Below are 27072 nucleotides of genomic sequence, written 5' to 3'. Positions count from 1 at the left end.
GTATATTGAAATCATGCGACTGTGATTTGGTTATAACTGACTCTGTTTTTCAAAGTTCCTCCTCACATGAAGTATCCCTGAGACAACAAAAAGGGAGAGAAAAGGAAGATTTCTATCTCATTTGCTTTAGCTGTTTGATGGAAATTACATTTATGCTTTCCCATACATTGAGCACTGGTTTTTTTTTCCTCTAAGTATGTATCTCACATGACAAATAGAAGCCATTCAAAAATAGTCATTAAAACCTTTGAAATTGTGGCTTGAAGAAGTTTAGTATCTAAAAATGACATCTGGAAGACTAGGTCAGTAACTGCTGTGTCCTCTATAATCAGCAATGAAATGTGCATGCAGTGGAGTTTGTGGGGCATTTTACAGCTTTCTCTTTAACACCTGTTTTTGTCCTTTGCTTTTTTTTTCTGTCTTATTCTGTATTTCTGTTGTCAATACTGCATACTGTAGAGTTGAGATATAAGGAAAAAGTGTGGATAGGGGATTCATGAGCTGTATCAGCTCACTTATGTCAAAATGATTATGTTGGTATAATTGTCCATCTATTCCTTGTAATTTTTATCTCTGTAGCTTGTATCAGTGTGAATGACAAAGTAAGTAGTGCTGATGCTAACCCTGTCAGGAGGAACACCCTGAATATGAATTAATCATAGAATAATAAAATGGCTTAGGTGTGAAGGGTCCTCAAACCAACCCCTGAGGCAGGGTTGTCAACCACTAATCAGTCACTGGATCTGACTGCCTAGGGCCCCATCCAATCTTGGACATCTCCAGGGATAAGGCATCCATAGCTTCTCTGGCGGCCTGTTCCAATGCCTCACCACCCTTTTAGTGAAAGATTTCCCCCTGCATTTAACCTAAATCTTCCCTCTTTAGTTTAACACCATTCCCTCTTGTCTTATCACTATCTAGCCATGCAATGTGGATCAGCGCGGATGCAAAGATTCTTGTCTTTGTTACATCTTTCTAAGGAAAAAGAATTGTAAGGAATTCAGATCTTTCTTCAGTAAAATTGCAGACGCTTTTAAATTTTGGAAGGAATTTTTAAGGACAAGATGTTTGTTCAGAATTAGTCACTTCATAACATGACCTGTGATTCTGACTATTGCCTGCTAATGTTCCTTTCCTTTTCTGTATTAATTATCAGAAATTCTGGAGAACTTCTATGGAAAACTGAAAATGGCTCCTGTATGTTGATACCCAGTTATCAAAGATGCCTGTTTCATGTATCAGTCAATAGTTAACAGGGTTGTCAGAAATTACTTAAGACTACACAAACCCCACGTGAAATGCTAGTATATAAAAAATGGAAGTCCAAGAAAGAGGTCTTAATTTTCCAGTACTTTGTCTTAATATCTGAAAGCTCTTTCTTAAAAAAAAAAAAAAGAGAGAGAATTAAAATCCTTCTGAATTAGTTACTTCCTGCCAAAATATAAAACATCATCAACATTAATGTGGTCGTAACAGGAAAAATAGCACTTTCTCTTTCAGCTTATTTTATATTAAACTGCTGATGTATAAAACATGGGTAATTCTACATCAAGAGTAGAATGCTGAAGGTAGCTTTTCTCTTTTTGAATTTGCCGATGCAGTTTAAAGCACATCCTTTATAATGTTCATGCTTTCTTTATACCTCCACTGACTTATATGCTGTCATCATTCTTTATCCATTAGCAGACAAAATTCACCTGCTATTCATGCAAGCGAATATGCTAATGTGTCGTCTTTGTGAACTGTTTAAACTTTGAAATCTATTTAGAAAGTAGTATCTATTAGAAATGTATATAGAAATTACTATAATCTACTAATTGGTGAGAAAAGAAGAATACAGAAAGAGAGTACTGCATCACTCTAAGACTCTGAATTCAAAGTGTATTTGTACAATAGCATCCAGATGCTAATTTGTAAACGAAATACTGTGGTGTATTTCACTGCATGTATCTTTGCACTACTTAAGAAAACTGGAATTCCAGTGGGCATAGTCAGTACTGCTTCATTTATTTTTTTTTTTCTTCTCCCTGACTCATCTGTGTCTGACAGTAATTATTCAGTTATTGCTTTAAGCAGAGTTGATCTGTGTTGCACGTAACTTTTTTTTGTGGGTAAAAGGAAGAAACTGCAGCTAATGATTTATCTTTCAACAGGATGGGAAAACAGCAGAAGATCTTGCCAGAGCAGAGCAGCATGAACATGTAGCCAGTCTGCTTGCAAGACTTAAAAAGGTTGGGAACGTGTAAATTTTAACTGAGCTCTTCATGTTTTTAAAATGGTAGAAGCAGTTTGAAAATGGGAAATCCATAAGATCATTCACAAAAGCCACTCTAGAAAACCCATTACAAATATCCTTGCTGCAAGATAGACAACACCAACATTCCATCTTATGTGCTTTCTAATTATGCCTACCAAATATCAGGAGGACTTGCTTTCAACACCATTTTAATTAGATTTGAGTTATGACTTCGAGGGGTTTTCTGGAAGCTAGAATACCACTTGGAATAGTAGTGTAAGTTCTCTGTGTCCTTTTTTAATTCTGCAATTTCAGAAGCTCAAAATCTCCTACCTTTTAGAACATAAAGCTGATCTAGGCTTCTCATAAAGGAGTAAGTCTGACAAGTCTGATATAGATTGATTATTCCAAATATGCAGTATCATTCATGCTGTGAAGATACAGAGATCACTTTCCTGGAGATTTCGGGCAACAGCCAAAGCAGCTAAGAGTACTGTTTTAATTATGCCGATGATATTGTGGAGATATACAATATATGATCAGGCTCTTCTTTCCACATAATTTTGAAGTGGAAATGTATGTATGCCAGGCATTTCCAAGGAGGAAGTAGAATCATCCATGCCAGTAAATCTATACTTGCTAGGATTGTAAAATATATCAGTGAAAATGACAGAAAGGTACAAAGTTGAGGCTTTCTTTGCAGTGATATCTTTCGTGTACACTTGTCATAACAAGATCCATAGTATAGCATATATATATGCGCTACGGCACAGTATTGCTCAAAAGAAAACAAAACAAAAAACAAACAACTCTTGACTGTTTTTGCATGCAGGTGGAAAAATGTTTCTGATGTAGATATGGAACTAGTACAAATCAACCTAGAACAAAAGGAACAAGATAAAGCTACTAAAATTTATTTCAGAAGAGATTTATCTAATGCTCTTTGACAGTGGAGTATATTTAATTCTTGTAGGTTGACTACATATGTAGGGAAAATGTATGGTAATTATATATTTGGTCAGAGCTTGCAATAGATAACTTGGTAAGCTGAAATTAATAAATCTACCACAAACCACTTAAAATGGATGATATCAGTAGTGACTGAACCTGACATTTTTTGTCTTCAATGCCTCTAGAGGATTTTGTTCCTAAAAGCACATATGAAGAACTTACTGTTTTAGTAGCTCTTAAAGATAATTGAATATTAGCAGTGAGGGGGTGCAAATTTGCATTGTGATGAACATACTTTGTACATACCTGTTAGGGAGGAAGAAAATAAATTAAATACGCTACTATTTCTGAGCAATTTCTCAGTGAAATTGCAGCATGTTCTTATTTTAGGGATTGATGCAGTGGGTGCTCTTTTAATAATTCACCTTAAACCCAGTACAAATGCTGAACAATGGAGCCTCTGTCAGCTCCAAATGGGTGACTGAAGAAGGGAGCATAAATCAAATTTCTTTGCTCTTTTAGTTATCTTAAAATAGGTCTTTCTGAGGTGGGAGGCATTTAATGGTTTTCCTGTCCTCCACTGCTTTGTCTTAATGAGTTGATTTTTAAAGCTCAGCTCACATGAGTAGAGCATCTATGTCTGATTGCTTCTTGCCGCAGGAAGAAAGCAAGATGTGTTTTGTTTGTCCTAGGCTGTTATTCTTGTTGCAAAACAGTGGTGATGGGTAAGCTTAAAGAGCAAAGCTCTTCTGCAGAAGCTGTGATTAGGTTTGAAGAAGGCCTGAATATGATGAGGAGACTGCTGCTGTGGAAGAGCTAATGAATGTATTCAGAGGACAAACAATGAAAGGACAGTTAAGTAGGGAAGCAGACTTATTGAGGCTTGGGAGTAAAAAGGGAAACAAGTATAGAGGATTTAAGCTTGCAGTAGAAGGGTAGAAATTTCGAAGGTTGGAAGAGGTCTTTAATGGGAGACAAGAACTTTGTGGGAATTGAGATGTAAGATTGGTCTGGATAAGGCAGTATTTTGCTTGCAAAAAAGTGAAGTGAAAATAAACAGGCGGAGAACATTCTCCTAAGCATAACAAGTATAGAAAAAGATAACAGAAAGAGGAAAGGAGAAGCATGCTAAGTTTTCAGATTGCTCAGATGGTTATCATTGCAAAATTCTTCAGACCCGAATATATATAACATAAGCTTAAAGGTAATCTTATGCTACACAGAATCATGGGTAAGGAAAAAGGGAACTAAAATAGACTATTCTTTTCTCTTTTGTCCTCTATCATGTGTCAGAATGATCCCATTCACTGATGTTGATTCTGATGATTTTCATGACAATTCAAATTCTGGACAGTAGTGATTTAGCTGTGTTTTGGTTACGTATTCCTCCTCCTCTGCCAGTGATTGATCACTTGCATGATGGAGCAGGGGTGGAGAACTGATCCAGATGAATGCTAACCTGGCAAAGAAGTTCTACTTAAATCCTAGGTTTTACATTTGTTGGAAGGCAAAAGTTCTCTGCCATGCACTCTGATTTCTTGTTTGTACTGATTTCTAGGATACGCACAGGGTGGTTTTTATCCAGCAGTTGCGACACACACAGAACCCACAGCCACGGATCAAACTGAAGCTGTTTGGACACTCTGGCTCTGGAAAAACAACCCTTGTGGAGTCTCTCAAATGTGGCCTAATCCGAAGCTTCTTCCGAAGACGTAGGCCTAGACTCTCTTCCACAAACTCAACCAGATTCCCTCCATCTCCTTTGTCTTCCAAACCTTCAGGTATGGCTTTAACATTATACCATTTAAATAGTAACTCATTTTTCATCTGTAGAAGTCCAAACAAGCACCTATTAACTGTGCTGTAAAAGACAGAATAACCTGTGTGTGTAAGAAATTAAAGTAAAGCGGAGTTGGTATTGACTACTCTGCATGCAATCTGATGCCTAAAATAAGAAATAAGAGAAGCAGCAGTTGTGGAGAATAAAGAATAGTTCAGCTTCTGTTTACTACTGTGGTAAGTATGTGAGCTTAAGAGAGCAGAGGACAGTACTTTGAAAACTGTATTTATTTCTATAAAAAAGTCTTAAGCTGCAGATATTGCTGCCATAATGAGATTCTACCATCATGGTTTTGGACTTAAGTTTCATCAGCATTTTTTGTTTAAGTATAAATTCTGTGTAAAACAGTTTCTGCATCCTTAGACAATCATTAAGTATAACCACAGATACACAGAGAAGCTTTCTGGTAAGGCACTTGGATCAGCCAATTGTTGTCTAAAACGGTCTCTAATCAAGATGAAAAAGGAGCTTTTCTAAACTGAAGTATGCATATGGTAAGGAAACCTTGCTCATGAAGTTAACCTGTGTAATGTGGAAAGAGCTGCAGGATGTGGAGAAACTAGTTAGATTTACACATCGACATGTATCTCATTCTGGAAGAGCCTGTAGTTGTGGTAGCATGCCAGAGAGAGAGGACTGTTTGTTGTAACATTGAAATGCTGTCCGATGTATCCAAGCTAATCAGGCAATTTGAAGAGCTTGAATTTAAATTGCTGTTCAGAAATAATCTTGTTACCTAAGTTTCAGATGAGGTCAGTGTTGTCTTTCTCTTTTAAAAACCCTTGGGTATTGCTTGCAGTTTTAGGTATTGTCATTACTTCCAAATAATGTTAGAGCAAGAGCTTGCAATAGATTTCACCTCCTCTTTCTCTCCTATCACCTTTGGAAATGCTAAGGTAATTATTGTGATTTGTCAAGATACCCAACACAATTGTTACTACATTTGCTGTTCATTTATCAGAAGACATTAACACCTGTGGTGGTGAGAGAATACATCAATAAATTAATCAGAAGTTCTTGGATTATTTAACATAATTCACTGTGTTGTACAAGGGGAGACTAACTACACCACAAATATCAGTTCCTGGAGGCAGTGCAGGAAGGTGACACTACGTTGAGTGGTGCAGTTAATGTGACAGTAAAAAGGGATGCCATCAAAAAGAACCTGACGGATTCCAAAGGGTGGGCCTGTGTGAACCTGATGAGGTTCAACAAAGCCAAGTGTGAGGTGTTGCACTTGGACTGGGGCAATCCCAGATGTAAATAGATTGGGGGAAGAAGTCCTTCTTGGCAGAGCTGCTCTCAAGGAGTTGGGGATCCCTGTGAACGAAAAGCTGAACAGCAGGGAGAGACTGCAGTGTGCTCTTGCAGCCTGGAAGTCTACCTGTGCCCTGGGCTGCATAAGAAGAGTGGTAGCCAGCAGAGCATGAGATGTCATTGTCCCCCTTTTCTCTGCCCTTGTGAGGCCCTAGCTGGAGTACTGCATCTAGATCTGGGGCCCCCAGCACAACAAAGATGTGGAGCTGTTGGAGCAGATACAGAAGAGTGCCATGAAGATGATCAGAGGGCTGGAGCACCTCTCCTACAAAGGAAATGTTGAAGGAGTTGGGCTTTTTCAGCTTGGAGAATGCTCCAGGGAGACTTCACTCTGGCCTTCCAGTACTTAAAGGGAGCTTACAATCAGGAGGGAATTTTTTACACAGGTAAACAGTAATAGGACAAGCGGGAACAATTTTAAACTAAAAAAGGGGAGATTTTAGATTAGATTATGGGGAAAATTTTCACTGAGAGTGGTTAGATGCTGGGACAGGCTGCCCAGAGAACCTGTGGCTGTCCCATCCCTGGGGTTGTTTGATGCCAGGCTGGATGGTGCCCTTGGCAACCTGATCTTGAGCTTGATTTAGTAGTTGACAACCCTGCCTTCAGCACAGGTGTTAGAACTAGATGATCTTTGAGGTCCCTTCCAACCCACGCTATTCTGATTCTGTGAAGGTTTTGACCGAAGACACTTTTTTAGGTCACTTGATACAAGAACCAGAGAGTAATGTAATGCTGTCATAGCATCATAAATTGAAAGATGATCTGTCAGTCATGCTGCTTGAAAAATCCCCATAAAAGTAATGGTGAATTTGAAGCATTCACTTGAAAATAGCTTCTCTAAAACTTACACTTGAAAACTGAGCAGCACTGTTCAAATGAATCCACTATGACATTACTTTGTTTCAGTATCTGGTCATTTTGGATGCAAATCATTATGTAAGTCATGAATAATGTTCTGAATGGAGCACTACAATCTGAAACAGCCCAGTTTGTAGGGTACTTGACAACATGTTTATGTTTTTAAAAATTCTGTAGAAATGAGTCTGAATTCACTGTATTTAATTCACGTGAGCCTAAAGATTTAAATAGTCTACCAAAGGACATGAAAGTTTTTATTATACTACTGACATGTATTAGAATTCAGCTTCTAATAGAGGAAATAAATATTTACTTTCTCCACTAGATGGTGCAAACTAATTAAAAAGCCCTTTTTCATTTACAGAATCTGCAGCGAGCGTAAACTAAACAAATTGCTTATAAGTCATTTCAGTTAAGGGCCTGCTTTTCTCCTGCACCTCCTCAGAAATAGTTATTATACAGTGTGGCTGGAAGACTGTGTAGAGGAAACAGACCTGGAGATTTTGGTCAATGCTTGGCTGAACATGAGCCAGCAGTGTGCCCAGGTGGCCGAGAAGGCCAATGGTATGCTGGCTTGCATCAGAAGTGGTTTGTCAGCAGGAGCAGGAAAGTGATCATCCTTCAGTACTCAGCTCTGGTGAGGCCACTCTTGAGTGCTCTTCAGTTTTGGGCCCCTCACTGCGACAAAGGCGTTAAGGCCGTGGAGCATGTCCAGAGAAGGGCAACAAAACTGGTGAGGGGTCTGGAGCACAAGACTTATCAGGAGCAGCTGAAGGGCTGGGAGTCTGTGGAAGAGGAGGCTCAGGGGAGGCCTTATGGCTCTCTATAACTACCTGAAGAGTAGGCTATTGTGAGCTGGGGGTCAGCCTCTTCTCTCACCTAATCAGTGTTAGGACTCAAGGGAATAGCTTCAACTTGCACTGGGGTGATTCAGGCTGGACTATTTTTCTGAAAGAGTGGCTGAGCACTGGAATGGACTGCCCAGGAAGGCGGTGGAGTCATCGTCCTTGGAGGTGTTCAATGAATGTTTGGATTTTGTGTTGAGGGACATGGTTTAGTGAGAACTATTGGCAATAGATAGATGGTTGGATGGTATGATCTTTTAGGTCTTTTCCAACCTTAGTGATTCTATGATATTTTTATCCTTAGTTACAGAATTTAACTATTCAAATGTGTAGCACTTTTATGCCAATAAAAATAGTCCATGCTATGAAATTACAACCCTTATCTATAAAAATGTATACTCTTGTGGTGTAGAAGAGCTTTAACTCTTCAAGTCTTTTACTTCCAAATTATTCCTTTCCTAGCTTCCTTCCCAGTAGTATATGTGCTCCAGTGCACTAAGCACCAAATGGGATCGTTCTAATATTTTCCTTTTCAGCATTCAGAATAAAGATGTAGTTGTGTGTACACACAGCTTGATAATCATCTTTTTTTGAAGAAAAATTTGATTTTTTATCAGTTTTTTTCTGTTTGCCTAGCATACTTATTTTGAAGTCATATGATTGTAACTTTCCCATGATTTTTAATTTTATTTTCCTTTTCTCCAACTCAGTTTCAGTAAGCATTACGAATCTTTATCCTGGTTGTGAGAATGTCAGTGTGAGAAGCCGAAGTATGATGTTTGAGCCAGGCCTGACAAAAGGGGTATTAGAAGCTTTTGTTTCACCTGCTCATCACTCTCATTTCTCTGCTGATGATCAGTCCACCAAGGCCATTGACATTCAGAATGCCTACTTGAATGGTAAGCAGAGTTCTGAGCTGGCTTGCCTCTCTTCTGTGGAGAAAGTAATGCCATGTTGCTTGTTTTTAGAAGTAAAAAATAAAATGTATGACTTGGTATGGTAGTGACTGTGGTTAAGAATTCAATATTGGGGGGTGGGGTGTGTTTAAATAGAAAGTATATCAGTGTGAAATTCTCTGCTTGTAAAACACCTAGTAATCTTTTGTGTCAGATATTCATAGCATTACACAGGAATACTTTTGAGACAAGTAGGTGGGGTGGAAGAAAGAGGTTTGTTGGAATAGGAGTAGGTTAGGACACCACCTACCAGTCTGAAGGTCCCTACGCTTATGTTAGAGATTTTTGTCAGATTTAATTCAGTCCCATAGGCCTAGGTGTGTTTCCCATCTCCATGAAGGACCTAACTATTCTTACCCACCAAGGGGGCTGGAACATATCTGGTGAGCACCGGAGTGGAACTTCTGGTTTCATTTTTTCAGAAAGCAGTTAAGTGTTCTGCAATTGGAACCAGTTAGCAGAGATTAGTTTTAGAAGATGTTTTGGAACAGGAGTGAGCAGTTCAAACTAAAGGCTAATGTAGTGCTTTCTCTTCATCCAATGGCTGTCTTTTGTCTTACGTACACGTAGATCCTAGTGTAACACTTTTGAGTGTGAAGATCATACAAAAGATACATACCACCTCTATGATTATTAGTAAGGGTGTTAGTAAGATCTCTCTGTGCAAGGATGATGTTCTGCACGCTTCAGCAGATTGCAATTCTGACTCTGAGTTCAAATTAATCAATCTTCTAATTTAATTTTAATATAAATTCAGCATATGCACACTAATACATACTGTGACAAAACATTTGTCCTAGATGCTGAGGAGTTTGGCATGTAACTAAAGCTTGTTCTTTGTATGGGCTAATTTCTTCTTTCAGAATAATTTTAAATCAGGTCAAATTCTGCAGTGAAATAGTTGTGCCACAAATTCTTCAATTTTTTTCTTTCTCTCTACCATCTTGATCTTGAAGGAAATTGTGTACATGGATGAACTCTGAATTGCTGTACTCATAAAAGTAAATTTCAGGTCTCTGGCTTTTTTTCTCCCAGAAGTTTGAAGTGCATCTCAATCAGCATTTATTTAAGTAAAGGTAGTATAATTGTATCTAATTTCACACTAACATGGTAATGACTCTGGGAAGTGCCAATGCAGTACAACATGCTAATGGTTTTCTCACCTAAAACTAAATAAAGCAGATCACAGAAAGCAATCTTGTGCTATTTCAGCTCCAAATATAGTGATTCTTCAGTCCTCACTTGCAAATGTGGTTTGAGTAACACAATTCTGTAAAATGAAGTGGGTTATTTGAGAATGTCCTTGGGTTGCTTTTAATACCAGCAGTTGCACTTCAAAAGAAAAAAAAAAAAACAACATTAAAATGCTTTTTGGGATTAGCAAGAAAAGAGCGGTTATATTTTGCAAGGAATCGCTTCTATACAAGACAAAAGCCAGTTTAATGTGTAAGGCTGCATTGCATATAAAATGCAGGTGTTTCCCTGTGACATCCAGCTGAATGGTTTAGAGAAGTGAATGTGAGAGAGGAACAAATTGTGAGGACCCAACTTCTCAAACTCTCAGATGGTCTGAAACTTCACCATTCCTTTTGTTCGTGATTGCATTTACAGTTTTGCCTTCTCACTTGCATGCACTTAATCTCCGAAAAAGTTTAAGTTAGACTAACTGTTTGATTTGTCTTTCCATGATGAGTAAGATTTCATGCTTACTGACATGTATTTGTTTATTTTTTAGGAGTTGGTGATATCAGCATCTGGGAATTCTCTGGGAATCCTGTGTATTTCTGCTGTTACGATTATTTTGCTGCAAATGATCCTACTGCAATTCATATAGTGCTTTTTAGTCTTGAGGAGCCTTATGAAATCCAGTTAAACCAAGTGACCTTTTGGCTTAGTTTCCTGAAATCATTAGTCCCTGTTGAGGAGCCGATAGGTATGTTCTTTTGCTTGTTAATGAAATATCACAGGAATATAAGCATTTCTCTACAACTCTTCAATCCTCTATGTTGACTGCTATTAAGCAGTTTCATCCCCTTTTATTTAAGCAAAACTTGAATAAGTTTTGAATCAATGTTTCTCAGCGGTGGACAGTTTTATCTGTGGGACAAGCCTGAAGAATTTCATGCACCCTGTTATCCACTTGAAAAAGGTCACGAAGTACAGCACAAGCTCTTGTGGCAAATGAACTTTAATGTCAGATAAGTGCTCTTAAGAAGTGTTTTAAGAGTGTTGAAACCATTTAAGGCAAGTTCTGGACATGTTGATTAAAATACAGTTAAATCTAACACCAGTTAAATATTTTTACAGGGCAAATTAGTTTTGCGAATGTCAACAGGAATCATAAAATCATAGAATGGTTTGGATTGGAAGAGACCATCTAGTTCCAACCTCCCTGCTATGGGCAGGGACTCCTCCCTCTAGACTACATTGCACAAAGCCCCATTCAGCCTGGCCTTGAATACTTCCAGGGAAGGGGCATTCAACGTCTCACTGGGCAACTTGTTCCAATGTCTCAACACCCTCACAGTAAAGAATTTCTTTATAATATCTTGTCTAAATCTACCCTATTCCAGTTTAAAACCATTTTGCCCTGTCCTATTGCTACCTGCCTTAAAAAAAAGTCCCTCCCTAGCTTTCCTGTAGGACTCCTCAGGTATTGGGAGGCTGCTATGAAGTCTCCTCCTTCTCTTCTCCAGGCTGAACAGTCCCAGCTCTCTCAGCCTGACCTTGTAGGGGGAGTACTCTAGCACTGTGATCATCTTCATAATTCTCCTCTGGACCTGTTCCAACAAGAATAATGTTGTACACTGGCATTACCTCTCATTACCCACCCACTAATCTTTAATTAGAGCTGTATTTTAGCTTCAAATACATTAACTTCTGGTACATCAAGATATACAGAAACCAGTACTTCTGGTTCACTTCAATTTTTTAAAGACTTTGCATGGGTTTTAAGTTAAATGACTTTGTATTCCAGCTTTTCAATGAGTTAAAAGGATCATACAATCATATAAGTTACATAACATAGAATTATGTGACGAGCAAACTGATTTTAAGTTAATTTCATGTATTTTTTTTCCTTAAAAGGTCTGTAGGTGTAGGCATATGTACTGTAAGGTTTGATCATGATTGTAGCTAAGGAGTGGTCTGCAGTTTTATGGAAGAACTGGTTCCACTAATCAAAGTGTTGTGTCCACCAGAGGATCTAACTCAGCACTGATGGATGCTTATAAAAATTGCTAGGGACTAGCCCAGACAAAAATACTGTATGCTTACATAGGGCAGAGTATTGCCCCTCTTTTTGTTTACAGCTCTCTTCTGTATGTATGATCTCAGCCTAACCGCTGATAATGATGACCTAAAGGGCTGACTTTGAGTTTTCACCTCAGACACCTGACTGTCTTTCATATTCCATTTTAGGTCACAACACAACGTTATGAATATAACCATTTGGATAGAATTGACTTGCAGTTATTTCTGAAATATTAAGCAGAAAAATATTAAAGCTAAAAATGTAGTTAACTTGCAGTGTCTAAAAGCTTTTCATGTCTTGGTCTAGTAAGGAAACTTAGTTTGACTGAGTTAATACCATTATTTAGGCACTTTGCTTAAATCAGTATTTATACTGATAAACTCTATTTGGATACTCATGTATATTTGTAGTATTTGACATTAGTGGATAATTTTTACTTTTGGTATTACTTACAGCTTCTAAATTCTTGAGCTCAAAAACAAAAAAAAATCTACATCTGGAGAAAACTTACCTTGAAGTGCTACAAAGATGGGAAATACGGCTATTTTTAAGAATGAATCCACATTCTGCAGCTTAATCAACAAAAACATGTTTCTGACTTGTAATGTTTTTGTCAAACAAAAACTGCAGAACTGGATGTTCTGTCATTCTTCTGAAATAATTGTCTAGTAATGTCTCCTCTTTTGTGGAAGATCAGTCTGAGAGGAGATTGAAAATTCTGTGTTCCATGCTGTCTCCTCATTCATGCCATTTGTGTCTTTCTTTCTTTTTCATTCTTTTTCATGGTATCTGCCAGGCTTTCCTACTTAACTCTCACCTAGGTGAGAGGTCACTGTTTGTGTAAGTACTGTAAAATAGCATTCATACCAACATATAAATGTTGTAGACGTTTTTGTTCTAACCTGCATTTCCCTAAGCTTTACCTTAGTAGTGTTGAGATAATGAGAAACCCATTCAAAAAGCTTTTATTTTCCTTAATTATTTTTCCTTACATTGTTATAGACTGTAGTTAATAGACCTATTGGTAGCGTTGTTAATTAATGCTTTTGTTAAAGCAGTAAGGGCATGTAATACCAGTATTTCTGGTACTATTCAAAGATTCTAGCTATTAAAATTGAATGTTACGTAGATAACCTTGTAAGTGGCTAAGAGCCAGAACAGCAATGGTTTCATTATATAGAAATAGATGTAGCCGTGCTTAAAAGTTTGTAAATCTACTGCAGAAGTGATCGTTATCAAGAACAAAACATGTACTGCTCCTTCCCTGGCTCTGTAAGGCACCCATCCTCCTGGACACGTCTTATAGTAAGGAAGTGTTCTTGTTTCCCTTTTAGCATTTGGTGGAAGGCTGAAAACTCCACTGCGTGTTGTTTTGGTTGCCACGCATGCTGATATAGTCAATCTTCCTCGGCCTGCCGGGGGGGAGTTTTGGTATGACAAGGATATGTCATTCTTGAAAGAAATCAGGAACAGGTAAGGAGGGATTATATTTATTGGTAGTGGTGTATGTGTGAGTTTCAAAGAAAGTATACTAAAATGTATAAGAATATGTAAAAGGTTTTTTATTTGGCTAAAGCTATGCGATATTGACACAAAATGAAGTGTCCTATTTTGAGAATTTCTTTTTTTAATGAAAATATTCTGGAAGCTTAGTCTGTGAGGGGGTGGGTGGAAGAAAATTGTCAATACTGTTTTTCAGTGAGTGAGCTCACATGAGCAAATATTGCATAATATGACTGAGGCTCAGAAGTTTCACCTTCAAGATGGGTTAGATCCAAAGGCCAACAATCTGTCTGACATTCTTGTGTTGGTTTCGCACCAGAAAAGTGGGCAGTTCTGATCTGCAGCCTGCAGGAGCAAAAGAGGAAGCTTCACAGCAGAGGTGGGCAGCCACCTTTTAATCTGAATTGATTTAGGATTGGTAGGAGAAAAACTAAGCCAAGTTGGGAGGTACTACCCATACACAGTTGCTAAAGAACTGGACATGACAGAGTATATACCTGAAGATCAACCAAAAGGTATTCAGTAGTCAGAAAAGCTGCTCAGCTTCTTGAGCACATGTCCGGAGAGCGTGCTGATTGTCAGTAACATGCAACAGAAAACTTTCACAAACTAAGGAGTATTATTTAAGGAATTCACGTATTTGTGTTACCCACAAAATGGATAATGTGGTATCTCAATCAGTTGAAATGAACTATCACAATATATATGGATTTCAGCACCAAAGCTTACACCCTTCTAAGTGCAGATCATTCCAGAGCTAAGAAAACAAGTATGTGTGATTGAGAAGTTAAATAAAAGTAAGAAATAGAGCTAGTGTCTGTATTGATGAAAACTAAACTATTGAGTTTAAACTATTAATTGAGTAGGATCTAAAGAGCAAGTTTCAAGACTTTTAAAAATGAATTCCTGCTATCCATTATCTAGAATGTTATTGTGTTTGTTATTACAAGAGCTGGGATGCAATTATACTTCACTTAGGACTCTTCAGCCTTCTTGTCAACTTATCTGCTTACAATCAAAGAAATTAGAGAGCAGCTATTCTGTCTTTCCTTATAAAATATCTTACCATAATTAGTACTGCATGTACACATTATTCTTTGAAGGAAATTAGGTATTATACAGTTTAATGCTGAAATGTCACTGGATTAAGAAAATAGATATGGGACTAGTAAACAATGCTGTCTCTCTTTCTCTTTAAGATTTGGAAATGATCTTCAGATTTCAGAGAAGTTATTTGTGTTGGATGCTGGAGCATCTGGATCTAAAGATATGAAGCTTCTCCGAAATCACTTACAAGAAATAAGAAGCCAGATAATTTCTGTAAGTAATATTAATGGTCTAGTTTGTGCCAGCCAAAATGTGAAAACTTAGGACAGGAATTTTTTTTCTGTAAACTTATTACTTAATTTCAGAAATTAGAAAATTCTGAAACTCAGAAATTAGAAAATCAACAAATTATTGACATGAAGGATTCCATCAGCAGTTCCAAAATTGTTGGCATATTGTACAGATACCAAAAATAGCCTTTATTTAAAAGAAATTATTGGGATTATCAGTTTGAAGCTATATTTTCATATTTTGAGTTGACAGAGATTGGACTCCAGTGCTTGTGTTCTTGTTTGTTTTATACTATGTGTCATAGCAGTATTACAGAGAAATTGAATGTATTTGATGTAGATGGTTTTTCAAAAAGACCAGGGTTGAACACTTTCCATATAGATGTGCAAACTTACTATATAGAGATAGATAGATAATATATAGATTCTTCTATTGAAAAATTATGTATTTAGATTTTTCATAGTTGTGTATGTATATATATGTGTATGAAACTAAGGGTAAAATTGCCCTGAGCTGCATGTAATTAACATGAATCTACACAAACTTCAGTACTGAGGGTGACCAAGTCATTTTGAAGTCTGTCATTTAAATTCGTCATTTTAAAGTCCTTCTTAACTGTATGACGTGCCAACAAAATGTTCAGAAGCAGCTGCTTCTGTTAAGTGTAAAAGAAATAATGAAGATAACATGTTGCTGAGTTCGCTCTTGGATTCAAGGAAGAAGTTTTTTAATGTTATAAAATATAGCCTATTTAATGTTCTCAATGGTGTCTTGATTTTAATAAGTTTTTCTTTGACAGAACATTTTTTTTATAGAAGTTTCCATTAGATGAAATTTGAGGGGTCTTCATAGCATACAGATTGGGTGCTGGGGCTAGAGATTGCAATACATAGTCACAGAATCACAGAATGGCCAGGGTTGGAAGGGACCTCAAGGATCATGAATCTCCAACCCCCCTGCCACATGCAGGGCCGCCAACCTCCCCACTTAATGCTAGACCAGGCTGCCCAGGGTCCCATCCAATCTGGCCTGGAACACTTCCAGGGATGGGGCATCCACAACCTCTCTGGGCAGCCTGTTCCAGTACCTCACCACTCTCTCTGTAAAGAATTTTCCCCTGACGTCCAACCTAAATCTTCCCTTCCTCAACTTAAAGCCATTTCCCCTCATCCTGATGTTATCTACCCTTTCAAAGAGTTGATTCCCCTCCCCTCTGTAGGCTCCCTTCTGGTATTGAAATGTTGCAATGAGGTCACCCCACAGCCTTTTTTTTGTCTTCAGGCTGAACAAGCCCAGCTCCCTCAGCCTGTCTTCGTAGGGGAGATGCTCCAGTCCCGTGATCATCTTCGTGGCCCTCCTCTGGACCCTCTCCAACAGCTCCCCGTCTTTTTTGTACTGGGGGCTCCACACTTGGACACAGTACTCCAGATGGGGCCTCACAAGAGCAGAGTAGAGGGGAACAATCACCTCCCTGTCCCTGCTGGCCACCCCTCTTTTGATGGAGCCCAGGATACCATTTGCCTTCTGAGTCGCAAGGGCACACTGCTGGCTCATATTAAGCTTTTCATCCATTCAAGACCCCCAGGTCCTTCTCTGCAGGGCTACTCTCAAGGATCGCTCCATCCAGTCTGTAGGGATGCCTGGGATTCCTCCGGCCCAAGTGCAAAACTGCACTTTGCTGTGTTGAACCTCATCAGGTTCACCCGGGCCCACCTTTCTAGCCTCTCGAGGTCCCTCTGAATGGCATCCCTTCCTTCAACCATGTCAGCTGCACCACTCAGCTTGGTGTCATCAGCAAACTTGCTGAGGGTGCACTCAATTCCATCACTGATGTCATTGATAAAGATGTTAAAGAGCACCGGTCCCAACACAGATGCCTGGGGGACGCCACTCGTTACCAGCCTCCACCTGGACATAGAGCCATTGATGACCATCCTCTGTCTGCAGCCTTTCAACCAGTTTCTTATCCATCGAGTGGTCCACCCATCAAATCCACATCCCTCAAGTTTGGAGATAAGGATGTGGTGGGGAACCATGTCAAAGGCCTTGCTCAAGTCCGGGTAAATGACATTGGTCGCCTTTCTGTTGTTCACCATTGCCGTCACTCCATGATAGAAGGCCACCAGATTGGTTAAGCATGATCTTCCTCTGGTGAAGCCATGCTGGCTGTCTCGGATCACACACCCATTCCTCATGTGATCAAGCATGTCATCCAGGATGATCTGTTCCATGATCTTCTCTGGCACAGAGGTGAGACTCACCGGTCTGTAGTTCCCAGGGTCCTCCTTGCTCCCCTTCTTGTAAATGGGAGTGACGTGACCCTTCCTCCAGTCATCTGGGACCTCACCTGACAGCCACGACTTTTCAAATATGATGGAGAGCGGCTTGGCAACCACCTCAGCCAGCTCCTTCAGAACCGTGGGATGCACGCCATCTGGCCCCATAGACTTGTACGCATTCAGTCTCATGAGGTGGTCTCAGACCTGCTCTGCCCTCACAGGGGGGGGATTTACTACCCCAGCCCCCACCTAGAGGTTCAGGGATGCAGGGCTCAGGGACATGAGAAGTGCTGGAATCCTGACTGCCAGTGAAGACTGAGGCACAGAACTGATTCAGTACCTCAGCCTTCTCTTCATCTGTTGAAGCTAGTTCCTTTTACGTTTACCAAAGGAGGTACACTCGCTTTGTCCTGTCTCTTCTGGCCAATGTACCTGTAGAATGTCTTCCTATTGTTTTTTCATGTCCCTCGCCAAGTTAAGTTCTGCCTGCGCCTTGGCTTTCCTGATCCCATGTCTGCAAGTCTGGACGGCATCCCTGTATTCTTCTCAAATGACACACCCTTGTTTCCAGAGCTTGTACGCACCTTTCTTCACCCTCAGCATGCCCAGCAGGTCCTTACCGAGGCACACCGGTTTCCTACCTCCTCTGCTCACTTTCTTATTCAGGGGGATGGAGAGCTCTTGTGCTCTCAGGAAGGCATCCTTGAAGAGCGGCCAGTTCTCCTCAATATCTTTGTTTTTAAAGACAGCAACCCAGGGGATCTTGGCCAACAGTCCATTGAACAGCTTAAAGTTAGCTCTTCCAAAGTTCAGGGTCCTGACGCCACACTTCACCAGGCCCACATCCCTTGAGATCACGAACTCGACCAGGGCATTGTCACTGCAACCCAGGCTGTCTCCAACCTTAACGTTTTTAATGATTTCCTCTGCATTAGTGAGCAGCTGGTCCAGCAATGTTTCACCTCTGGTTGGTCTGTCCAACATCTGGACCAGAAAGTTATCATCAACACATTCCAGGAGCCTCCTAGACCTCTTGCAACTCACCGTGTGGTCTTTCCAGAGATGTCCTGATGGGGGACTTCAACCATCCGGATAAGAGTCCATGAACACAAAGCCTCCTGCATCTGAAGCAAGAAAGCCTCGTCAGCAGTCTCCCCTGAAGTATACTCCTATCACCAGCTGGCCTTTGTTAGACCTATCCCTAATTCTAACCCACAGGCTCTCAACCTCTTCCTGACAGTTTCTCAGAGGAAGCTCCTCACAGTCTCTCCACTCTTTGACATAGAGGGCAACTCCCCCACCCTTCCTACCTAGCCTATCTCTTCTAAAGAGCCGATAGCCCTCAATGGTGGTATTCCAGTTATGGGAGTCATCCCACGATGTTTCTATGATAGCAACAAGGCCATAACTTTCTAAGCACATCACAGTTTCCAACTTGTCCTGCTTATTTCCCGGGCTCATGCATTGGTACAATGGCACTTCAGCTGGGCTTTCTGTCTCACTGCCTTTATAGAGGATCTAGGTTCCCCTAGAACATCATAGTCAGCAGTAATGTCCAAAACAGTCAATAGATAAATATGCTATTTGTATGTATTATCTGATATTCTCCAGTATCACCTGTTGAAATTTCCAGAACAGACAGTGGTGAGTACAGATTTCAGTTAAATGCACAGCTGTTTCTGGAATATATTTCATTAAGAAAAAGTAGATCTTCTCGTAAGTTCATACCAGGTAGAAGAGTAACAGTCTATCACAAGAGGACCCTTTTGACATGTGTGTGTATATATATATCATGTATGTACTAGATCTCAAGGTTAGGGGAGTACAGTTACAAGACGTTTTCTGTGCTTTTTGTAAGACTTGCCCACCTATGACTCTTCTGTGTGAAAAAATGATCTCCGTGCTGCCTTCATGGAGAAAAATGAATGGACCCAATCAGCTGATGTCCTTGCAGCAGTTTGTATATGACGTACAGGAGCAGCTTAATCCCCTAGCAAATGAAGATGACCTGCGGCATATTGCACAGCAGTTGCATAGCATAGGAGAAGTAAGTGCTTTTTATCTAAACTATGTATTCTTACTATCAAGGTACTTCTCTGGTCAAATGCTGGTTAATACGATGTAAGTAAATGTCTATAGTTATTTCCTTTTACTCTTCCTTTTAAGACATCTTAAGTAATAGACTGGTCAATAATGCTTCCTGTTATCATTATTGTTTTGATGTACGTGTTCATCATTTCTATGAGACAACAACATTTCTATGAGACAAAAAGAACTGCAGTTCATTGCTATAATTGTAACATCTTAAAATACTTAGGATATGCTATGGATATCCTATAGGACTAGCATCTTGAAATGAGGTAGTGAAATGAGATGAGAAATTTGTTTGTTAGAAATGGAATTGTAGGAAAACACCTTTGCATAAATAGTTTGCAGAGCATTGGCTAGGCTTTAGTGCTATTGGGTTCTGATGGCTTTTTTATTAATGGAAGCCAAGAATGAGATCTTAGTTCTGAATATTTGCAAGAAATTAAAATGCAATTCAGGTTCAGTCAGCTATGTTATTTAGTGATTTGGTCAATAGGTCAAAGACAGAATGTGGAGTACCGTCTTGTTCTTCATAAAATACCGATGATAGCTTTCCTATTTATAAACAGATTAACATTATGCAGAGTGAAACAGTTCAAGACGTTGTTCTTCTGGATCCTCGCTGGCTCTGTTCAAATGTCCTTGGAAAAATCCTGTCAATAGAGAACCCAAAAGCTCTTCATCACTATAGAGGTCGATACACTATAGAGGACATACAGCGTCTGGTAACAGATAGTGACGTGGAAGAACTGATACAGATTTTGGACGCTATGGATATTTGCGCAAGAGACCTTAGCAGTGGAGCAATGGTGGATATTCCTGCTCTCATCAAGACTGACAATCTCCACAGGTCTTGGACAGAGGAGGAGGATGAGGTACTGATTTACGGTGGTGTTAGAATTGTTCCTGTGGAACATCTTACCCCATTTCCTTGTGGAATTTTTCATAAAGTTCAGGTGAATCTCTGCAGGTGGATTCATCAACAAAGCACCGAGGGAGATGCTGATATACGTCTGTGGGTAAATGGATCAAAGATTATGAATCGTGGCGCTGAGCTTTTAGTGCTGCTTGTCAACCATGGTCAGGGTATAGAGGTTCAAGTTAGAGGACTGGAAACAGAGAAGATCAAGTGCTGTTTACTTTTGGATTCCGTATGCAGCACCATTGATAACTTAATAGCCACAACCTTACCAGGCCTTTTGACTGTAAAATACTACCTTAGTCCTCAGCAGCTGAGGGAACATCATGAACCAGTAATGGTCTATCAGCCTAGAGACTTCTTCCGTGCACAGAGTCAAAAGGAGACATCACTAACCAACACCATGGGGGGATATAAAGAGAGCTTTAGTAGTATACTGTGTTTTGGGTGTCTTGATGTCTACTCCCAAGGAAGCCTAGGAATGGATATTCATGTTTCAGATCTGAATCTGCTTACCAGGAGAAAACTGAGCCGACTTTTGGATCCACCTGATCCCATGGGCAAAGATTGGTGCCTTCTGGCCATGAACCTGGGCCTCCCCGATCTTGTTGCAAAGTACAATACAAATAATGGAACACAAAATGACTTTCTGTCAAGCCCAGTCCATGCCCTGCTGCAGGAGTGGAGTAATGCTCCTGAGAGCACTGTAGGAATCCTAATGTCTAAGCTGAGGGAATTAGGTCGCAGAGATGCAGCAGACTTTTTACTCAAGGCATCTTCTGTATTCAAAATAAATTTTGATGCTAATGGTCAAGAGGCTTATGCTTCAAGTTGCAACAGTGGCACATCTTATAATTCAATTAGCTCTGTAGTGTCACGGTAAGAAACAGGTGTTTTGCATAGATATGTTTTCAAACTGCAAAAAAGATAAATGTACAAGAATTTCTGTACCTTCTCAATTACGAGGTTTTACATCAAAGGGTATTTATCCTTCTTCAGCACCACCTTTTTGTGCTTAAGCTTTCTACTTCTGGCTGAACTGTTGCTTTTTATTTGGTCTCTTAAAGGCTGGTGTACTTCTGATGTGTTAAAAGTTATTACAGATTACATAATGTGCTGCTTAATACTGATGTTTTAACTGGAAAGTCTTTCAACTCTAGATGTATCACAACTATTTTATGAAGTAATTCTCCCTGTAAAAAGAAAGGGGAGAAGAATAGCACATAGTACATGAAATATGTATTTCTTATGTCCATTTTCTTTCTTTAAATGGTGTCCTCTGTTTAACACCTTTTTCTATTTTTAAGGAGGGAAATCCACCTACACTTGTAATCAGTCTGCCTGAATATAACACCGCATTGTTTTTAGCTGAAAAAGCGAGTGCCTTTTGCAGAAGAGGGGGGTTCCATTGGTTTGAATGACCCTGCTGGAGTTACAAGAACATGCTACCTCTGTTTCACTGAAATTGTCTGCATGCTTATCATTGCAAGTGGTGCTTGCCTTTTAATTTTTCCCTTATTTTTAAGACATTGGTAATGACTCATGCAGATCATTCATGTGCCAATACTGTGGGTACAGATGTGTGATACCTAATTAACTTCGATTACAGTCAGATCATAATGTGAAAACCTCTTAACCTTGCCAATTACCATGCTTCTTTATTACCATTTACCTCAGGTAAAAGTTTGTTTCATTATGGAGTTCAAAAAGGATATACATGTGTTAGATACCGCAGAATAATACTGTATAGCTGTCAGTTGTAATTTGTGTATACCAAATGGTTTTCTACTATTAGATTTTAAGTTACTTGTACTTGAAAATTTTAATGGGGATAAAAACAAAAGGACACAAGATTTCTTGCAGTGAGAACTTTAAAATTGATATGAGGGGATACAGCGCATTCTGTTCTAAAAAGCATGTAATTTTAATGGTGCAATGTGTTTGTGTATATATATTGTATGTATATATATTAATACTATTTTTTTCCTTAATCTTACCATGTAGTAAAATTTTAAAGCATTTTTCTACAAATAAACTGTTGCTTGTTGCATCACTTTTATTTGTGTTCTGTACCTTAAGTGGACCAAGCCTCCCTTTTTCCTTATAACCACAGTCCTGCAGAGGCAGTGCCTGACTTCTAAAGTTCTGACCACCTCCCGTGTCACACCAGGAGCTTTCTCAGTATGCTGTGGAAGTATTTATTTATATTTTATTAGGTGGCTCCTCTGATGTGGAGTAGGTGTGCGTTCATTTTGACCTCCCTTTGTAAGCTGCAAAACAGCACTAGATCTTACAGTGACTTTCCTTAAAAAGTTAATTGCTGTTTCCCACTGCTTTCTATATGTACTTTATCATGTCTTTATTACATCCTTCTGATATCACTGAGCTCCTTTGTTAAATGTTTTTTCAAAATGCCTAGTCTGCACTAAGAACCATACCTAATGAGCAGTCTAACCTTCAGGTACCTCTGCTCTGGTGTTTTACTACCACTGACAAAGAGCTGAGGTTCTCCCTCCCCCATCTGCTGTGAGTTGCTCACTGAAGAGTCCTGTATATATATAATATATATGAATCGGTCTTGCTTGTTTCGTAATTCCTCCTGGTTGTGTAGCTCGTTTCTTTATTCCAGGCCTCAGATCTGAAGGTGAGTCCAAACTCTGAGTTAGCTTTGCTGAGACTACATGGCTGCAGAGGACTGGGACCAGCTAAAGAAACTGTGTGAGAGCACAGGCCGCTGTAAGGTGCTTTTGGTGTGCAGGTCTGCCAGTGGTGCCTGCTGTTTCAAGACTTAATTCACCATTGTACGGTGGTGAAGTGGTAGAGAGGAAAGACTGGAAATAGCAGATAGCTCTTCATATGCCTGCCTCTCCAAATGCTTTAAGGACATTGCAGATCTATGTTTGACTTACAAATTTGGGAGTATTATGGGTATTTCTAATATATTTTGTTCTGGTTTTCTACCCTTCCCAGCAGTATATTCTTGTCAATTCTCTGCTTCCATTTACTGTAAAATGCAGTCCTGGGAGTAGCGGATGCTATGATAGGTCTTTGAGTGGTGGAAAATGCTTATTGCATGCATCATTTCCAGCTTTCATGGTAATAGGTTCAGGAAAATGAGTCATTGTCATAGGGTAGCTTTGGATTGCATCCCTGTAAGTCATGTGCCGTATTACTGAGATTCCAGAAAAAATCATAGTTGTAAATCATGATTTCAACAGAAAAAGGTTAGCGAAGTGATACAAGTGGGCATTCTTAGCACTCTTCAATCTTACTGATTTCCTATTTTGTTTTAATGCAACAAAAAGCAGAGCTTCATGCCTCAGTTTTTATGGGTGTGTTTGAAAGGCACTAGCCCTTGACTCACTCTAGAAACATGGGCAGTGGCATCTTAGAAGATTAAAAAAAAAAAAGAAGTTTGGCTATAAATTTTGTTTGTTTGTGACATGAACATACTAACTATGTAAACTTAGCTCCTCATAGTGAAACAAGTAAAGTTGGATAGTGAGCATTAGACTCCTCTTCATAGCTGCATGATTTGATGGTATAAAGGTTAGTCCTAGTGTTCATCAATGATATAGACAAATTCAAAGATGGAACGCAATTACTCAAGACCAAGACACATGATAGATCGTCCTGCAGTTCATAAATTTGTTACTGACATCTGAACTTAAATTCTGAAAAATCATTTTTCTGAGTATCTTTTCCCAGATGTGCAGCACTATGCATGAGATAGGGGAGTACTTCATGTTGCTGTGTGTATTAGGGGCTGATTTTATATCTCATGGAAGTTTTGCTGTAGACCCAGCTGGTGAGATCAGTGTCTCCATGGAAATTACTGAGGGTGGGACAAAAGGGCATCTAGAGGTGACGGTGGGTGGAGATGGGTATAAATTACTCTTTGCACCTTAAGAGAATGTAAACCAGAGACAGCCACAGGTTTCAGAAACCTCATGATTCAAATGATTGAGAAAGAGTTATGAAACCACAGGGATTTAGCAACTCTAAAGTGTAAGGGATTGAGAGGCAGGAGGCTCAGAAAGGAGCCAGAAACTTGCTGTCTAAGTGGTCATGTCTTTCTAGAGTAGTGCTGAAATTTGTCCTGCACTCTCCAACCCTAGCCAAAGTTATTTGTTGGTATATTACAGCTTTTATGTTCCAAAGAAGCTGTGTTGGACCATTGTTTAAAAAAGATTCCTTAATTTGAATCATGTCACTCTTAGTTTTGCAAATGAAATTGAAGAATGATGCACAAATTGTAACACCAAAGAAAGTAAATGAAGCGTGTTGTGAGTTGAAACCTCTCTAGGTTTTCAGCAGACAGAACAGTGTAGCATCTTCTTTGAACGTGGCCTGAATGTACTAGGTACTGAATTCAAATGTTTCTACTTTGCTCTAAGTAGTTTGTTAAAATCCACAAAAAACACTACCCTGGTTCATTTCTTCATTTTTTCAGTCTTTCTCTGATTTGGAAGGCAAACTAGAAGGCAAAAAAAAAAAAAAAAAAAAAAAAAAAAAAAAAAGATATTAACAATACTGAGAAACTTGTTTCCTAAAAGGGCTAAGCTGCTTGAACTTCATCTCTGAGAGATCTGGTCTCCAGCAGTCAGGGGAGATGTAGACATGCGGTTGCATGGCAGCAGTTTGCCCTAGTAAGCTTTACTGAAACAGCAGGCCAGTGGGAAATGCTGCCTCTAAGCTGAAAGAGTGTCCCTGTGCCCTGGTTTGCATTAACCAAATGGACAGCATTTCTGCAGCACCCAGATTGCCCTGAGGTGAGGTTCAAATCCAAACTATGCCTATTTAACAATCATTCTTGAAAATGCAGCCATGTTGCTGACTCAGCTGGGCAGACCTGGAGAACAACCGCCCTGCACTGAGGACGCCCCGCCTGCTCTCCGAGTCCTGCTCTCACTGTGTCAAATCACCACGTATCAAACACGTGTTCACATCCCTGTGCAGAAAGGAAGACTGAAGGCAGTCCTTTGGGGCTGGCAATGGGTGCTGAAAAAATGCCTACGCACTCTGCAGCTTGCTAGCAGAGAGGTTGGCAGCTAGAGCCATGCTGTCTTCTCCAACAGAAATGCGGCACTTCTTGTAAGTGCTGGGGCACTTCTGGCAGCTCTACGTCTGGGTTCAGGAATACGTGCCTGCTCCTTTCAGCATGGGTACGACACTGCAAAGCTGAAAGGTGCCCTCCCTGCACACTGCTACAGCTGGGCCTCACCAGCCCAAGCAGCTCAGGATGTCTGTGCTGGAGAGCAGAGGTGCTCCTGCTGCATTTCAGTGATATTTGCATGAATGAGTAAGGGCTGACATAAGACACCAGCATGTGGTATGTGGCACGGAGTAAGAAGTTGCACTTTTCAAAACTGTGCTGAAGAAAGCATGGGAAAGAAGGGCAGGCTTCATGTCAGGAGAGTCAGCCCGCACTGATGCAGTTACAGGAGTGTGTGTGACTCTCTGAGTCACCAGGCGTCTCACTTTTCAGCTGCCCCTTCCATTGCAAAATCTGCTAGTTTAGCACAGCCACAAAGAATACTTTCATTGTTGTAGTCTACTGTCCCATAAAGATAAATGAGTCTCACAGGAGCATTTCCTCAGTAAACCAGTTTACATGCCCATGTGTTTGCAGCAGAGAGGATCAGATAAGCAAAGTGAGTGCAAGGAAAAAGATCACTTGCTGGGAAGTAAGGGTTATCAATAAATCCCTATATTTGCCTTCAAAGTCCTACAGCTATATAGCATTGGCATCTGTATATCTGTATTTTAATTCTGACTTTTTATTGACTCAAATGCAAAGAAGAGTTACTCTGCAAAGTGCTGAGCACTGCCAGTTACTGCTGAAGCTAAAACTAAAGCTTTCATTCCTCTGAAAAACACGTCAATAGGTTCCTGAATGCTGTGGTAAAGGCAGTGTCTGTGCATGTGAAAGCTGGAGACAAATCCAGGTGAGCTCCAGGACAGAACAAGCTCCTTTTCTAAGCCCATTGTGTGAATGATTTCATCATTGCTAAGGCACATATCTTCAGAAGATGGAAGAAAGAGATTGCTTCAAGGCATTTTCACCCATTTGATAGCAAGGACTAGATTATTTCATTATTGAGTTAAACCCCCACCCTCTAGCACTAAAGTGTTTTGAGTCAAACATTTCTACAGACTTCTGGGGACTATTGGTAGCTGGAAAGTGTTGTAACTATTAGGCTGGAAATCGTGGAAGAGGATGAGTCACTGCAACGAAATTAGCACTATATTAGGATGGGATTAATTTCCTTGGATGCTCATAGGCAGAAGGAAATACTGCTTGCAGCTTTTAGACCTAGCAGTCAAGTAGCAGTAAGGATTTCAGAGGAAGCCTGAGGCAGGGACATGCAGCAGCAGGCTGCTTACAGAGATTCTGAATGGAGCCATGTGGACACTTAAACTCATAGATTAATGCAGTTTTAGTGCATGCTCCAAGAACTGATCAAGACCCAGAGTTAGAAGTGCTGCTGGGAAGAGAGGGGTTTCCAGATGCAGAGTACAGCCTTCTTATCCCAGGTTTCTGCCTGCCTAGAGAAAACAGGAAAATGAATGTAACTGGCTGTGGTTTGGATGTATGGGGCAGGAGTAAGTACCAAACTTAGCCACACAAAACCACAGAATTTTACCACTACATTAGTTCTCTGGGGATGAATGTTCCTTTGTTC

At 39.8% G+C, this 27072-nt stretch overlaps 1 protein-coding gene across 1 annotated transcript in view; it reads left to right on the top strand.

Moving 5' to 3' along the window:
• The window catches only part of DAPK1 (death associated protein kinase 1), a 95505-nt gene extending 73074 nt beyond the window's left edge, over nt 1–22431 (top strand). Inside the window, exons 19-26 of the mRNA XM_031598538.2 lie at nt 2154–2231; nt 4746–4968; nt 8761–8949; nt 10742–10939; nt 13594–13732; nt 14962–15082; nt 19238–19426; nt 20037–22431. Of these exons, the coding sequence (XP_031454398.1) occupies nt 2154–2231; nt 4746–4968; nt 8761–8949; nt 10742–10939; nt 13594–13732; nt 14962–15082; nt 19238–19426; nt 20037–21269 (2370 nt within the window). The 3' untranslated portion in view covers nt 21270–22431. The remainder of the gene's footprint in view (nt 1–2153; nt 2232–4745; nt 4969–8760; nt 8950–10741; nt 10940–13593; nt 13733–14961; nt 15083–19237; nt 19427–20036) is intronic.
• Nucleotides 22432–27072: the final 4641 nt, after the last annotated feature.

Source organism: Phasianus colchicus, chromosome Z, assembly GCF_987193195.1.
Source record: "Phasianus colchicus chromosome Z, bPhaCol1.hap1.1, whole genome shotgun sequence".
Lineage (NCBI taxonomy): Eukaryota > Metazoa > Chordata > Aves > Galliformes > Phasianidae > Phasianus > Phasianus colchicus.
The sequence above is the reverse complement of the archived record's forward strand: the minus strand, read 5'-3'. Positions and strand labels throughout refer to the sequence as shown.